Consider the following 14,077-nt stretch of genomic DNA (forward strand, 5'->3'; position numbering starts at 1 on the left):
AACATAAATCAAGACGTTTACAACCCATGGCACTGTAATCTCCCTGAACGTGGACTGCAAGAAAAATTGTTGAAAGGTTGCAACGCAGCATAGTCTGGATGGTGGACAAGCAGCACCAATTAAGTTCCAAAGAAATTCAAGCTGTCCTGTAGATTCAGGATGCATCAGTGTCAGCGCAAACTATGTCGAGATTTGAATGAAATGAAACACACTGTCAGGTGACCCAGGAGTACCCCACTGCTGACACAGACATAAAAAAGCTAGACTGCAGTTTGCCAAAATGTGTTAAAAATCCTTCTGGGAAAGTGTCTTGTGGACAGATGAGGCCAAGATGGTAAAGCACATCATTCTACTCTTTACCAAGACCAGAATGAGGCCTAAAAAGAAAAGACCATAGTATAGTCAAATATGGTGGGTGCAGGTTCAAAGAGGTTTTTGGATGTTTTTTCTGCCTCTGGCATCACTGTGTGCAAGGCAACATGAAATCTGAAAATTACGAAAGTATTTTGGGTCTCAATGTAGTGCACAGTGTCAGAAAGCTAGGTTTGTGTCTGAGATCATGGGTTTTCCAGCGGGACAATGGCCCCAAACACTTCAAGAAGCCCCCAGAAATGGATGGAAACAAAGCGCTGGACAATTCTGATGTGGCAGCAATGAGCCTGGATCTAAATCTCATTGAACACCTGTGAAGAGATCTTAAAATTGCTGTTGGGAGAAGGCATGTTCAAATATGAGAGACCTGGAGCAGTTTGCAAAAGAAGAGTGGTCCAAAATTTCAGTTGCGAGGAGTAAGAGGCTTGTTAAAGGTTATAGGAAGCAACTGATTGCAGTTATTTATTCCAAAGGGTGTAGAACTAAGTATTAATTTAAAGGGGTCAACAATTTTGTTATGTCCATTTTTGGAGTTTTGTGTGAAGTTCTTTCCAATTTGCCTTTTTTTTTTTTTTTTCCCTTTGTCTTTTTTCGCTTTATCCCAATACACACTGAGGAAATAAACAGGTGTATGACGAAATATGTCTAAATGTAATAATTTTCAGGGAGAAATACTATATTTTTTTGTAACAATTTCAAGGGTGCCAACACTTTTGGCCATGATTGTATAGACCATAAAGACATTACAAAGTAACCTATAGTTAAAGGGGTTATCCGGCTTAATTTGCTTTTTTTTATTATTTCCCTATTGGGCTTCATTGGGGCAGGGCCATGTTGACATGCAAATCTGGAAACAGCATGTCGCCTCCCTGCTGGGCGGCTACAGTGCGAGGAGTCACCGCCCCCTTCCCTGCACCCTCCCACACATCCCCCCGCACTGCTGTGGGACCCGTGACCTGGGGGAGGGGCCTGGCGGCGGCTGCCGTGGTGTCAGCACCAGCACCGGGCCCCCTGCTCAGGATCGCACATTCAAATATACCGGCATCAAAGATCACTGATGCCGGTATATTTGAAAGCGCTGATGAGAAGGAGCGTTGCGCTGCTTCTCATCACTGCACGCTGTCTGAGCTCTCTTCAGCACAGCGGTGACGTCACTACTGTGCTGATATGTCCAGAGCACAGACAGCGCGCGAACGTGCAGGAGCGGCGGGGACCGAGGAAGGGTGAGTATGTACTCCCTATGGGGGGGGGAGTCGGTGCACAGCCCGATGTGTGTGTGTGTGTGTGTGTGTGTGTGTGTGTGTGTGTGTGTGTGTGTGGTGCACAGCCCGATGTGTGTGTGTGTGTGTGTGTGTGTGTATGTATGCGTGTGTGTGTGTATGTGGTGCACAGCCCGATGTGTGTGTGTGTGTGTGTGTGTGTATGTATGCGTGTGTGTGTGTATGCGGTGCACAGCCCGATGTATGTATGTGTATGCGGTGCACAGCCCGGTGTGTGTGTGTGTATGCAGTGCACAGCCCGATGTATGTATGTGTATGCGGTGCACAGCCCGGTGTGTGTGTGTGTATGCGGTGCACAGCCCGGTGTGTGTGTGTGTATGCGGTGCACAGCCCGGTGTGTGTGTATGTGTGTGTGTATGTATGCGGTGCACAGCCTGGTGTGTGTATGTATGCGGTGCACAGCCCGGTGTGTGTGTGTGTGTCTGTGTATGCGGTGCACAGCCCGGTGTGTGTGTGTGTATGCGGTGCACAGCCCGATATGTGTGTGTGTGTGTGTATGCGGTGCACAGCCCGATGTGTGTGTATGTATGTGTGTGTGTATGCGGTGCACAGCCCGATGTGTGTATGTGTGTGTATGCGGTGCACAGCCCGATGTGTGTGTGTGTGTGTGTGTATGCATGTATGTGTGTGTGTATGCGGTGCACAGCCCGGTGTGTGTGTGTGTGTGTATGTATGCGGTACACAGCCCGATGTGTGTATGTATGTGTGTGTGTGTATGCGGTGCACAGCCTGATGTGTGTGTGTGTGTGTATGTATGCATGTGTGTGTATGCGGTGCACAGCCCGATGTGTGTGTATGTATATGCGGTGCACAGCCCGGTGTGTGTGTGTGTGTGTGTATGTGTGTGTGTGTGTGTATGCGGTGCACAGCCCGATGTGTGTGTGTATGCGGTGCACAGCCCGATGTGTGTGTGTGTATATGTGTGTGTGTATGCGGTGCACAGCCCGATGTGTGTGTGTATGTATGCGGTACACAGCCTGGTGTGTGTGTGTGTGTGTATGTATGCGGTACACAGCCCGATGTGAGTATGTATGTGTGTGTGTGTATGCGGTGCACAGCCTGATGTGTGTGTGTGTGTGTGTATGTATGCATGTGTGTGTATGCGGTGCACAGCCCGATGTGTGTGTGTGTATGCGGTACACAGCCTGATGTGTGTGTGTGTGTGTGTGTGTGTGTGTATGCGGTACACAGCCTGATGTGTGTGTGTGTATATGCGGTGCACAGCCTGGTGTGTGTGTGTGTGTGTGTGTGTGTGTGTGTGTGCGGTGCACAGCCTGATGTGTGTGTATGCGGTGCAGAGCCCGATGTGGTGTGGGGTGCAGAGCCCGATGTGGTGTGGGGTGCAGAGCCCGATGTGGTGTGGGGTGCAGAGCCCGATGTGGTGTGGGGTGCAGAGCCCGATGTGGTGTGGGGTGCAGAGCCCGATGTGGTGTGGGGTGCAGAGCCTGATGTGGGGCTGTTATTTGCAATGCTGTAGTGATAACAGGTCAGGTGCTGGAGCAGAATATACTGACAGGGAATGTGTGTGCAGGGGGCGGGCAGGGGGCGAGGCTGGACACTGGGGTGGGGCTGGACACTGAGGCCGGGCGGTGCCAGCTGTGACTGGGAGGTTTAGCATAGGAAGTGGTCAGTTTGCTGGAGCTGAATGTAAACAAGAAGCTGCAGAGAATATAGGGTGAATCCAAGAGGAGCAAAAGTTAGAAAACAAAAAATAACAATGTAGGGGTGTTTAATATGACAATACAGCACAGATTAGCTTAAACTCAAAATTTTTTATGTCGGACAACCCCTTTAAACAGTTACATGAGGAGTGAGGGTGTATAAGGGGTAGGGTATAAAGGATGTAATCACTATTGGTTACAGATTGATGTGTTTATGGGCATACACAATACCCTAAGTTATAGTCGTTAAAATTGTGGGACAGTGGAAATATTTGTATTGCTAAAATTTTATGTGAACAACACACATTGCCGTGTAACCCTAGCCAAAAAGTTATAAGGGGCTAGTACACCTCGAGGGAGATTGCAGTCATTTGATGTAGGTGCTTGTTCTTCAGCACTGTTAGATTATATGCTCACCTACCAGTTATTTCTAGATTGTTAATTTGAGTTTGTTCAGTGAGTAATCTCATATATGAGGGAAGTCGTAGTCCAGGTGTCCTTCTTTAACCTTATCCTATCCAATACAATTTCCTGTTTTGTCCATTGAAAACGTATAATAGGTTATCATCAGTTATATTTATTCCCGCGTTCGGTAGTGAAAACGGAATCTGCTCAAACCAATTGGCAGAAGACTACATTTGTTGCCACCCATCGGCGTTGACCTCCATAACTTCGTCGCTGACATCTGTAGAAAAACCGCTTTCAGCATCACTCAGTGCCGACTCTAAAACTTCACTTCCATCGTCCAAATCGCTCTCACTATTACTACTTTCACTAGTATCGATTACACGCTGCCTCTTACTTCGTCAGGATTCACGCACCTTTTGTTTCGCTATCTCTTAGCCATTTTCACTTGTAAACAAGAAGAAAGCGAAACTGGGTTGGGTCAAAGGTCATCAAGAACAGATGCAACCATTGGCTGCCAAAAATATCACTATGCGCGAAGTCCTGCCTACTATGCTTAGAAAAGGGACTTTCTACTCAGTGGCCCGTTAGAAGGGTCTTAGGACAGTAAAATGCGTATGAAATATTGATGTCCCCTGCCAGGGGACAAAGGAGCTTGATGGATTATTTTGAATGCCCCCCCTGGTGGGACCCAGGATAAGAAAAGGTTAATTGCATTGGATTAGTCCTCATTCCCTGTCCAGATAAAATCAATGCAAAATTTCCATACATCAACACCGTAAAGTGTTCTTGAGGAGACTTTCATTTTCTTGTGACTTTCATCAGTGTCCATGTATTTTACCTTGAGAATTTTACCTTTTGGTTTGTGACCATTATTTTACGGCTATTTTCTGAGCACCATTCACGGGTTACTAAAAATTGGTGTATTTTTGTTTCAACAGATGATTTTGGCACTGGATCCCTTATGAGTCCTATCTCCCCACATTCTCTGTCATCTAATCCCTCCTCCAGGGACTCCTCTCCCAGCCGAGAGACAGCAGTGGCAGTATCAAGTCTGCGACCCCCAATAATTATACATAGTTCTGGCAAGAAGTATGGCTTCACCTTGCGTGCTATTCGTGTTTATATGGGAGAAAGTGATGTATATACTGTCCACCACATGGTTTGGGTGAGTGACGTTTTCTGTCAGATTGAATCAAGAATTAAGCTTTGAAAAGGAGGTAGTGACTGTTCAAACCAAGTACATCATGCCGTGGCCAAACATTTATATACAGCTTCCCACCTGCTTGTTTTCCTTCTATCTCCACCCTTTTCTATTCTTTCACAGCTCTGGCTTCATAGAGCTAGAGAAAGGAGGTGATAGATGGAAATACAAGTAGGTGGGAAGGTGCAGCTAAGCCCCACTATGATGCACCAATCACCTGTATTTGGTTTGAACAGTCATTCTGTGCAGACAGTCTCTTTAAACCTTTTTTTTTTTTTCTTAATTGTTTTTCCAGAGCGTAGAGGATGGAAGTCCAGCTCACGAAGCAGGTCTGAGGGCTGGGGATTTGATCACACACGTGAATGGAGAATCTGTCCTTGGATTGGTACACATGGATGTGGTAGAGCTTCTTTTAAAGGTATTGTCCTTGTGTCTTGTTTTTATTAGACTTTTTATTGTACTTTTGATATTTTCCCATAAATAATGCTTCTACTGTTTTGCATTGAAACGGGCTGTGCTCTAGGAACATATGACACTAGATTTGGCCTTACTCATTGCAACACCTCGTATCTATATGTAATTTTGGAAATTATTATTCCTTGACTCTTTTTAATTTATACTTTTGTTTTTCTTCCCCTTGCAGAGTGGGACCAAAGTGTCACTGAGGACCACCCCCCTAGAAAACACTTCCATAAAAATTGGTCCAGCCAGAAAGAATAGTTGTAAAGGTCGCATGGCCAGAAGAACCAAGAAAAGCAGGAAAAGAGAGAGTCAGGACAGGTAAAGATGGGAGTGTTTAGAGAACTAAATCTCAACATGGTTGCAGACTCTAGTGCAGAGGTCACAAATTCGCAGCCTGGAACGTTGTATGCTGCCCCTGAGGTCGTGGTCTTTTGGCCCATGGGGCACCAGAGCTCCATAGACATCCTTTGGACAACAGAGTAGGCCAAAGGAGGAACGCCGTTACAGTAGAGATGACACAATAATCAGCAGCAGGTGACTGATGCATAGCTGACCACCCTGCTGCAACGGCCACAATTGGTATTGGCACCAGTCATGGCTGTATAACTCTTAAATAAGTGCCGTTCTAAGTGACATTAGTGCTTAAAGGGAACCTGTCATCAGAAATTTTGCACTAAACCTAAAAGATTCCCCCTCTGTAGCTCCTGGGCTGCATTCTAGCAATGTTCCTTTTGTTTATGTGCCCCCTTTCTGACCAAAATAAAGACTTTGTAAAGTGGTACCTTTTTTGTATGCAGATCTTGATAATGGTACACGGGGCGGGCTCTCTTTGTTGTCCGTTAGTCTGCCTCCCTGTCGCTTTAGGCCGTCCCCCATCGCGCAATTTCAAAGAGGTGACATGAGGTAAGCTGGCCAGCGCTTGCGCAGAACGGTGGAGGCGGCGGTGAAAGCGCGACCACGAGATTATGAGCGGGTACTTGCTGATGAAAGTCACAACGCCACCCATAATCTCGCGCATGCGCCGTGCCACTCTCGCGGGACTGTGCAATGTGCACAGTGTGACCGCTGGTGACGTGTTGCGCATGCGCGAGATTATGCGTGGCGCTGTGACTTTCATCAGCAAGTACACGCCCATAATCTCGTGGTCGCGTTTTCACCGCCGCCTCTACCACAGCCTCCACCGTTCTGCGCAAGCGCTGGCCAGCTTACCTCACGTCACCTCTTTGAAATTGCGCGATGGGGGACGGCCTAAAGCGACAGGAGACAGACTAACGGACACCAGAGAGCCCGCCCCCGTGTACAATTATCAAGATCTGAATACAGAAAGGTACCGCTTTACAAAGTCTTTATTTTGGTCAGAAAGGGGGCACATAAACAACAGGAACATTGCTAGAATGCAGCCCAGGAGCTACAGAGGGGGAATCTCTTAGGTTTAGTGCAAAATTTCTGATGACCGGTTCCCTTTAAATGATTATTTTAGGGAGCTCTTTCGTGCAGGTAGTTGGAATGGCTATCCGAAGCCAAGAAATGCCTGCTTTTGTGCTGCGAGAAGCATAGTTTTACAGGAAAAGTGTCGATGCAAAACTAATAGATCGAACATACTGCATCTTGATCCAGTGATCAGGCTAGTTAAAGGGGTGGTTCACCCATTTTTTTTATTTTCTGTATGAGTACTTACCATTCTAGGCGTTTTCTCAATTGGCTTCTGTTTCCATTTCTGGCACTGAGCGGCGCTATCCTGCACGCTCAGTGCCTGTCACATGACCCCCTGGAGCTGCGGCCGCCAGCATCCTCTGACGTCCCGGCAATTCCGGGCTCTCAAACTTGTCGGGTACGTCAGAGGAGGCTGGCACCACTCAGATTGAGTGACAGGGCTGTGGGCGGTGACTACCGCACGGCACAGCCCAGCATCGAGGGGAGGAGCCGGAGGACGTCAGCTGAAATCCCCCCCTGCACGTAAGTATCTGATCACACTCTCCACCCACCCGCTCTGCTGCGATGTCAGGAGAGCGGCCGGTGTCGGGCAGTGTGATCATGGGCTCCTCCCAGCAGCACTACAGGTCGCAGCAAGACACTGACAGGCATGTCACCGCTGTGCTCTGCCACCTGTCCTGCTGCATGGAACCAACTGTCTGCACTCTGTCATCTGCACCTCCCCCCCTCGCTCTCTTTTCCTCCCCCCCTCGCTCTTTCCCCCCCGCTCTCTTTTCCTCCCCCCTTGCTCTTTTCCTCCCCCCTCGCTCTCTTTTCCTCCCCCCTCGCTCTCTTTTCCTCCCCCCTCGCTCTCTTTTCCTCCCCCCCTCGCTCTATTTTCCTCCCCCCTCGCTCTTTTCCTCCCCCCTCGCTCTCTTTTCCTCCCCCCCTCGCTCTCTTTTCCTCCCCCCCTCGCTCTCTTTTCCTCCCCCCTCGCTCTCTTTTCCTCCTCCCCTCGCTCTCTTTTCCTCCCCCCCTCGCTCTCTTTTCCTCCCCCCTCGCTCTCTTCCCCCCCCCTCGCTCTCTTTCCCCCCTCGCTCTTTTCCTCCCCCCTCGCTCTCTTTTCCTCCCCCCCTCGCTCTTTTCCTCCCCCCCTCGCTCTCTTTTCCTCCCCCCCTCGCTCTCTTTTCCTCCCCCCCTCGCTCTCTTTTCCTCCCCCCCTCGCTCTCTTTTCCTCCCCCCTCGCTCTCTTTTCCTCCCCCCCTCGCTCTCTTTTCCTCCCCCTCGCTCTCTTTTCCTCCCCCCTCGCTCTCTTTTCCTCCCCCCCTCGCTCTCTTTTCCTCCCCCCTCGCTCTCTTTTCCTCCCCCCTCGCTCTCTTTTCCTCCCCCCCTCGCTCTCTTTTCCTCCCCCCCTCGCTCTCTTTTCCTCCCCCCTCGCTCTCTTTTCCTCCCCCTCGCTCTCTTTTCCTCCCCCCTCGCTCTCTTTTCCTCCCCCCTCGCTCTCTTTTCCTCCCCCCTCGCTCTTTTCCTCCCCCCCTCGCTCTCTTTTCCTCCCCCCCTCGCTCTCTTTTCCTCCCCCCCTCGCTCTTTTAATCCCCCCTCGCTCTTTTCCTCCCCCTCGCTCTTTTCCTCCCCCCTCGCTCTTTTCCTCCCCCCCTCGCTCTTTTAATCCCCCCCTCGCTCTTTTAATCCCCCCCTCGCTCTTTTCCTCCCCCCCTCGCTCTCACTTCCTCCCCCCCTCGCTCTCACTTCCTCCCCCCCTCGCTCTCTTTTCCTCCCCCCCTCGCTCTCTTTTCCTCCCCCCCTCGCTCTCTTTTCCTCCCCCCCTCGCTCTCTTTTCCTCCCCCCCTTGCTCTCTCTTTTCCCTCGCTCTCTCCTGGCATGGTCAGTACAGAAATCTCTCCATCGTGGAGGGGTGAGAGGGAGTAATAAACATGGAGTCCCTACTGTGTCTGTGTATTTATTTCTAATAAAGTATTGTTCTCTGTATTGTATTGTACCGCAAAAAACGGAAGCAGCAAGAAAGATAAATAGATGAGTAGATATAGAGATAGATATAGATTAGAGGGATGAATGAAAGAATGAATAGAGGGCTGGATAGATAGATGAGAAAGACCTATATAATGTCCCACCTCCCTGCATATTCTAAGCTGGCACCCTTTTGTGACTTTCATGTGGCACTAAGGGGCTTAGTCTTGTATTTAGCCAAAAAATAAATAAAAGAAAATGACATGCGGTCCCCCTATCTTTTGTAGCCAGCTAGGGTAAAGCAAACGGCTGCAGCCTGCAAACCACAGCTGGCAGCTTCACCTTGCCTGGTAATCCAAAACAGAGGGCACCCCACGCTGTTATTTTAAATTAACTAAATAGTTTAAAACAAAAAACACGGGGTCCCCCGGAATTGGATCACCAGCCAAGGTAAAGCGGACAGCTGTGGTCTGGTATTCTCAGACTAGGGAGGTTCACCGTTATTGGACACTCCCCAGCCTAAAAATAGCAGGCTGCAGCCGCCCCAGAAGTAGCGCATCCATTAGATGTGCCAGTCCTGGTGTTTCGTGCCAGCTCATCCCGTTGCCCTGGTGCGGTGGCAAACGGGGTAATATATGGGGTTAATACCAGATGTGTAATGTCACCTGGCATCAAGCCCTGGAGTTAGTGATGTCAGGCGTGTATCAGATACCCGACATCACCAACCCAGGCAGTAATAAAAAAAAAAGTAGACAACAAACACATTTTTATTTGAAAAAACACTCCCCAACACATTCCCTCTTTCACCAATTTATTAGAAAGAAAAACAAATCCAGGTCTGGTGTAATACAAGGGGGTCTCACGATGATCTATACCATAGTCAATGTCCCAGTCAATGAAGAACAGAATGTTCCCTATTTGCTGGGAGAGCCGTGCAGTGACCTGAGCTAACATCAATAGGTCAGCTCAGGTCACTGCAGGGCATGACAAGTACTGCTATCAGGAGGTTAGCGAGGTATATTACCTGCGATGATCGCTGAACTCCTGACAGCAGCGCTGTCACAGAGTTCAATGACCGCCGCCTTCACAAACAAAGTATCGCGAGTGGCCCGTGACGTCACCACTAGTCACAGTCTTGGGTCGACAGCGAGAGGTGATGTGATAAGCGGTGGGCATAGAAGGCAGTGACGACCGCTGACGTCAGGAGGGCAGGACTTCATCACCGTAGGTAATGAACTTACTAACCTCCTGACGGTAGCGCTCGTCATCCCCGCGCTGTTGACACTGCAGTGCGGGCCGCTGCTGACACTGCTGAGCGGGCAGCCGCGGGGCTGGAGCGGGACACTGACTGCACGGGCACCCAACGGAAGTCACACGGAAGTGCTTCCGTGTTGCTTCCGGGAATTTTGCGGACCCGTTGACTTGTATGGAGTCACGGTTCGTTATTACGGAACAGAATAGGACATATTCCATAATAACGGAGCGGACATACGGCATCCGATGTGTTGGTTTTTTTTGTAGGATCGGATGCACATGGAAGTTCTACCGTGTGCCATCCGATCCTACATAAAAGACATTGAAAAGATGCTCCTGTCTGTGGGGCCGCAAAAAAACAGGAACTGACCAGGACAAACGGAACGGTCATTTGAATGAGCCCACCTGCAGCCATTGCAGCGTGTGCGGGCTGTGAGATCAGGAGTCAGCTGACTCCAGCGCCGGCCGATAAATTCTGTGTCCCGCTGCAGAAGGATCCGGTAAAATAACGGTTGCATGCGCTGCACATTTAATCCACAGGATCCGGTCATATGCGGTTTGCGGATGATACGGACGATACACAGACTAGGCAAGAGGGAAAAAAGCAATCTCATCACACCGTCACTTTTTTTCCCCAATTATTTTTTTCACATGTTGCGCTGACTAATAATCATAATTTCTGTACACACACTCACACACACTCTCACACACACTCTCACACACACTCTCACACACACTCTCACACACACTCTCACACACACTCTCACACACACTCTCACACACACTCTCACACACACTCTCACACACACTCTCACACACACTCTCACACACACTCTCTCTCACACACTCTCTCTCACACACTCTCTCTCACACACTCACTCTCTCTCTCTCTCTCTCTCTCTCTCTCTCTCTCTCTCTCTCTCTCTCTCTCTCTCTCACACACACACACACACACACACACACACACACACACACACACACACACACACACACACACACACACACACACACACACACACACACACACACACACACACACACACACACTCTCACACACACACTCTCACACACACACTCTCACACACACACTCTCACTCACACACTCTCACTCACACACTCACACACTCTCACTCACACACTCTCACTCTCACTCACACACTCTCACTCTCACTCACACACTCTCACACACACACACACACACACACACACACACACACACACACACACACACACACACACTCACACACACACACTCTCACACACTCTCACACACACACTCACACACACTCTCACTCACACACTCACACACTCTCACTCACACTCTCACTCACACACTCTCACTCACACACTCTCACTCACACACTCTCACTCACACACTCACACACTCTCACTCACACACTCTCACTCACACACTCTCACTCTCACTCACACACTCTCACTCTCACTCACACACTCTCACTCACACACTCTCACTCACACACACACACTTTCTTCCCCTGGTTGTGCAGAGCTGCTGCTGTCTCTGTGTGATTGCTCTCAGTGCATCCACACAGGGAAGAGGCAGGGAGGAGGCTTTGGGTGGAGAGCTGAGGGGGGTGTTACACACAGATAAGCTAGACACCGCCCTAGAGCCACAAAGAATTCTGGGACTTGTAGGAACTGAACAGAGGAAGTCAGAGGAGAGATTAACCCCATCAGAGCTGGAGCTAGCAATGAGCATGTGCTGCTACTGCAGAATAAAAGGTAATTTTGCTGAAAAAACATAATAGATGTGTTGAGGGGCACATATTAGCAAGATTTATCAGAAAAAAAAAATCAGCTTTGGTAACTGGACAACTTCTTTAAAGTCCCATATAGAGACTAAGTTAAAAAAAAAAAAAATATGGAAAATATTTTGTTAATAAAAATGCTGTTTTTCTAAAAACGAAAGCAGAGGAAGTATATGTTTTGTATCATCGCCTCCAGAAAGTCCCACACTATAAAACTGTACTATGACCCATACGATGAATATCGTAAAAGGGGTAAAAGAAAAATGCAGAAAATGTAGCTTTTTAATTTATACTGATATGAAAGGGATTGAAAAGCTTAATAGAAAAATAAAAAAAAAAAAAAATGGAAACCTAAAAATGTCATCTCGTCCCGCAAGGAACGGCAGCTCATCAACTTCAGATTTTTTTCTGTTTGTGACCCATTTACCTGGTCAAGTTTAAAGCTGGGTTCACACATAGCGGCAGCGACGTCGCTGTTACGTCACCATTTCTGTGACGCAACAGCGACCTTGTAAGTCGCTGTTATGATCGCTGCTTAGCTGTCAAACACAGCAGAAGCAGCAGCGATCATAACGATACGCGTCGCTGTGCTACTTGTGCAGAGAGCAGGGAGCCGTGCACACTGCTTAGCGCTGGCTCCCTGCACTCCTAGCTACAGTACACATCAGGTTAATTACCCGATGTGTACTGCAGCTACATGTGCAGAGAGCAGGAGCCGGCGTCTGGCAGCTGGCGGTGGAAGCTGGTAACGCAGGTAAACTATCGGGTAACCATGGAAAGGTCTTCCCTTGGTTACCCGATGTTTACCCTGGTTACAGCTTACCGCAGCTGCCAGACGCCGGCTCCCTGCTCGCTTCAGTTTGTCGCTTTCTCGCTGTCACACACAGGGTTGTGTGCGTCACAGCAGGAGAGCGACGACCAAAAAATGAAGCTGGACATTGAGCAACGAGCGGCGACCTCACAGCAGGGGCCAGGTCGTTGCTGGATGTCACACACACCGACAGCGATGGGACATCGCTGCAATGTCACAGAAAATGGTGACGTAGCAGCGATGTCGTTGTCGTCGTCGCTGTGTGTGACACCACCCTAAGAGCTGTAGTCTAGTGTAAATGTTACCATCAGTTAGTCCACAGACTTGGTGATTCAGTCCACATTTAGTATAAACGCTGCTGCTGGTCACTCCACAATCTAATGTAAATGTGATCTGCTGCATGGATGACAATCATTGCTGCAGTGGTAATATGCCCTACCGATATCAGCACTGCAATGTACATTATTTCTGGATATTTGCTTAGTCTTTGTGTCTCTCCTTGTAGAAAGCGTTCTCTCTTCAAGAAAATTTCTAAGCAGTCAACAGTAGTACAAACCAGTAAGAGCTTTTCCTCAGGACTTCATCAGTCACTGTCTTCCAGTGAGAGCCTTCCTGCCTCTCCAACCCACAGCCTGTCTCCTGGTCCCACAACCCCCAGTCGAAGCCCAGCTCCTGATATGTCCATAGGTAGGTCTTATATATGGCTTTCACGCTGCCTTTAGATAGATGAACATGATGAAGACACATTGAAGTAGAACCTGTAAGTTGGATCGGTTGTTTATGATGTCCTGTTACCACTGCATAGTATGCATGATTTACTCTGTGTCGATATCCTAAGTGTCCATTAATTGAACACAATATACATATCTGAATGGGGCCAATTATGTACAAAAAAAATCATAAAAAACATCTCATCTTTCCATTAGCTGTACCTGGAGCTTCTGCTTACCCCCATTACAATTAGTCAAGAGGAACTGGGCACAGGGGAAATACAGCCTATTCTTTTTTAACTAAACCTAGGACCCTATTCATAAAAGCATTTCTGCCAAAACTCAGGCATAAATACATTTGAAAAGTGGCCAAAAAAGCCATCACAACACATACATAGGTGCGCAGTATTTTGGCAAGTTGACATTTTCACATTGGTTTTCACACTAATTCATAGCAATCTGTTGCATACCTTACACCCGAAATCTTACTCCAGGCATTTTTTTGAGTGCGATTTGTGGGTGAGGCAAAAGCCACTTTGCTGACTCTCCTGATTCATTAAAGGGCAAGACTCTAACAGCTGATACAGGCTATCCAAATCGTGAGCATCATGTACTGGCTGTATTATCTCAGTCAGGTATGTTTGACTCTGAAACGCTGTGATGTTTCAGAAGAAAATCCATAATTTTAGTAGCTGCCAAGGACCAAGTCACACGGCAGACAGGCGGGTCCCTGGCGGCCTTTCCCCGCACGGTTTCTGACAGGTTTCT

The 14,077-nt window shown here is 48.4% G+C and overlaps 1 protein-coding gene across 1 annotated transcript in view; it reads left to right on the forward strand.

The window, feature by feature from the left end:
• MAST3 (microtubule associated serine/threonine kinase 3) overlaps window positions 1-14,077 on the forward strand; it is a 234,959-nt gene that overhangs the window by 219,599 nt on the left and 1,283 nt on the right. Inside the window, exons 24-27 of the mRNA XM_075342574.1 lie at window positions 4,660-4,886; window positions 5,218-5,340; window positions 5,566-5,702; window positions 13,105-13,286. Coding sequence (XP_075198689.1) covers window positions 4,660-4,886; window positions 5,218-5,340; window positions 5,566-5,702; window positions 13,105-13,286 — 669 coding nt within the window. The remainder of the gene's footprint in view (window positions 1-4,659; window positions 4,887-5,217; window positions 5,341-5,565; window positions 5,703-13,104; window positions 13,287-14,077) is intronic.

Source organism: Anomaloglossus baeobatrachus, chromosome 1 (assembly GCF_048569485.1).
Source record: "Anomaloglossus baeobatrachus isolate aAnoBae1 chromosome 1, aAnoBae1.hap1, whole genome shotgun sequence".
In the NCBI taxonomy this organism is placed as follows: Eukaryota; Metazoa; Chordata; class Amphibia; order Anura; family Aromobatidae; genus Anomaloglossus; species Anomaloglossus baeobatrachus.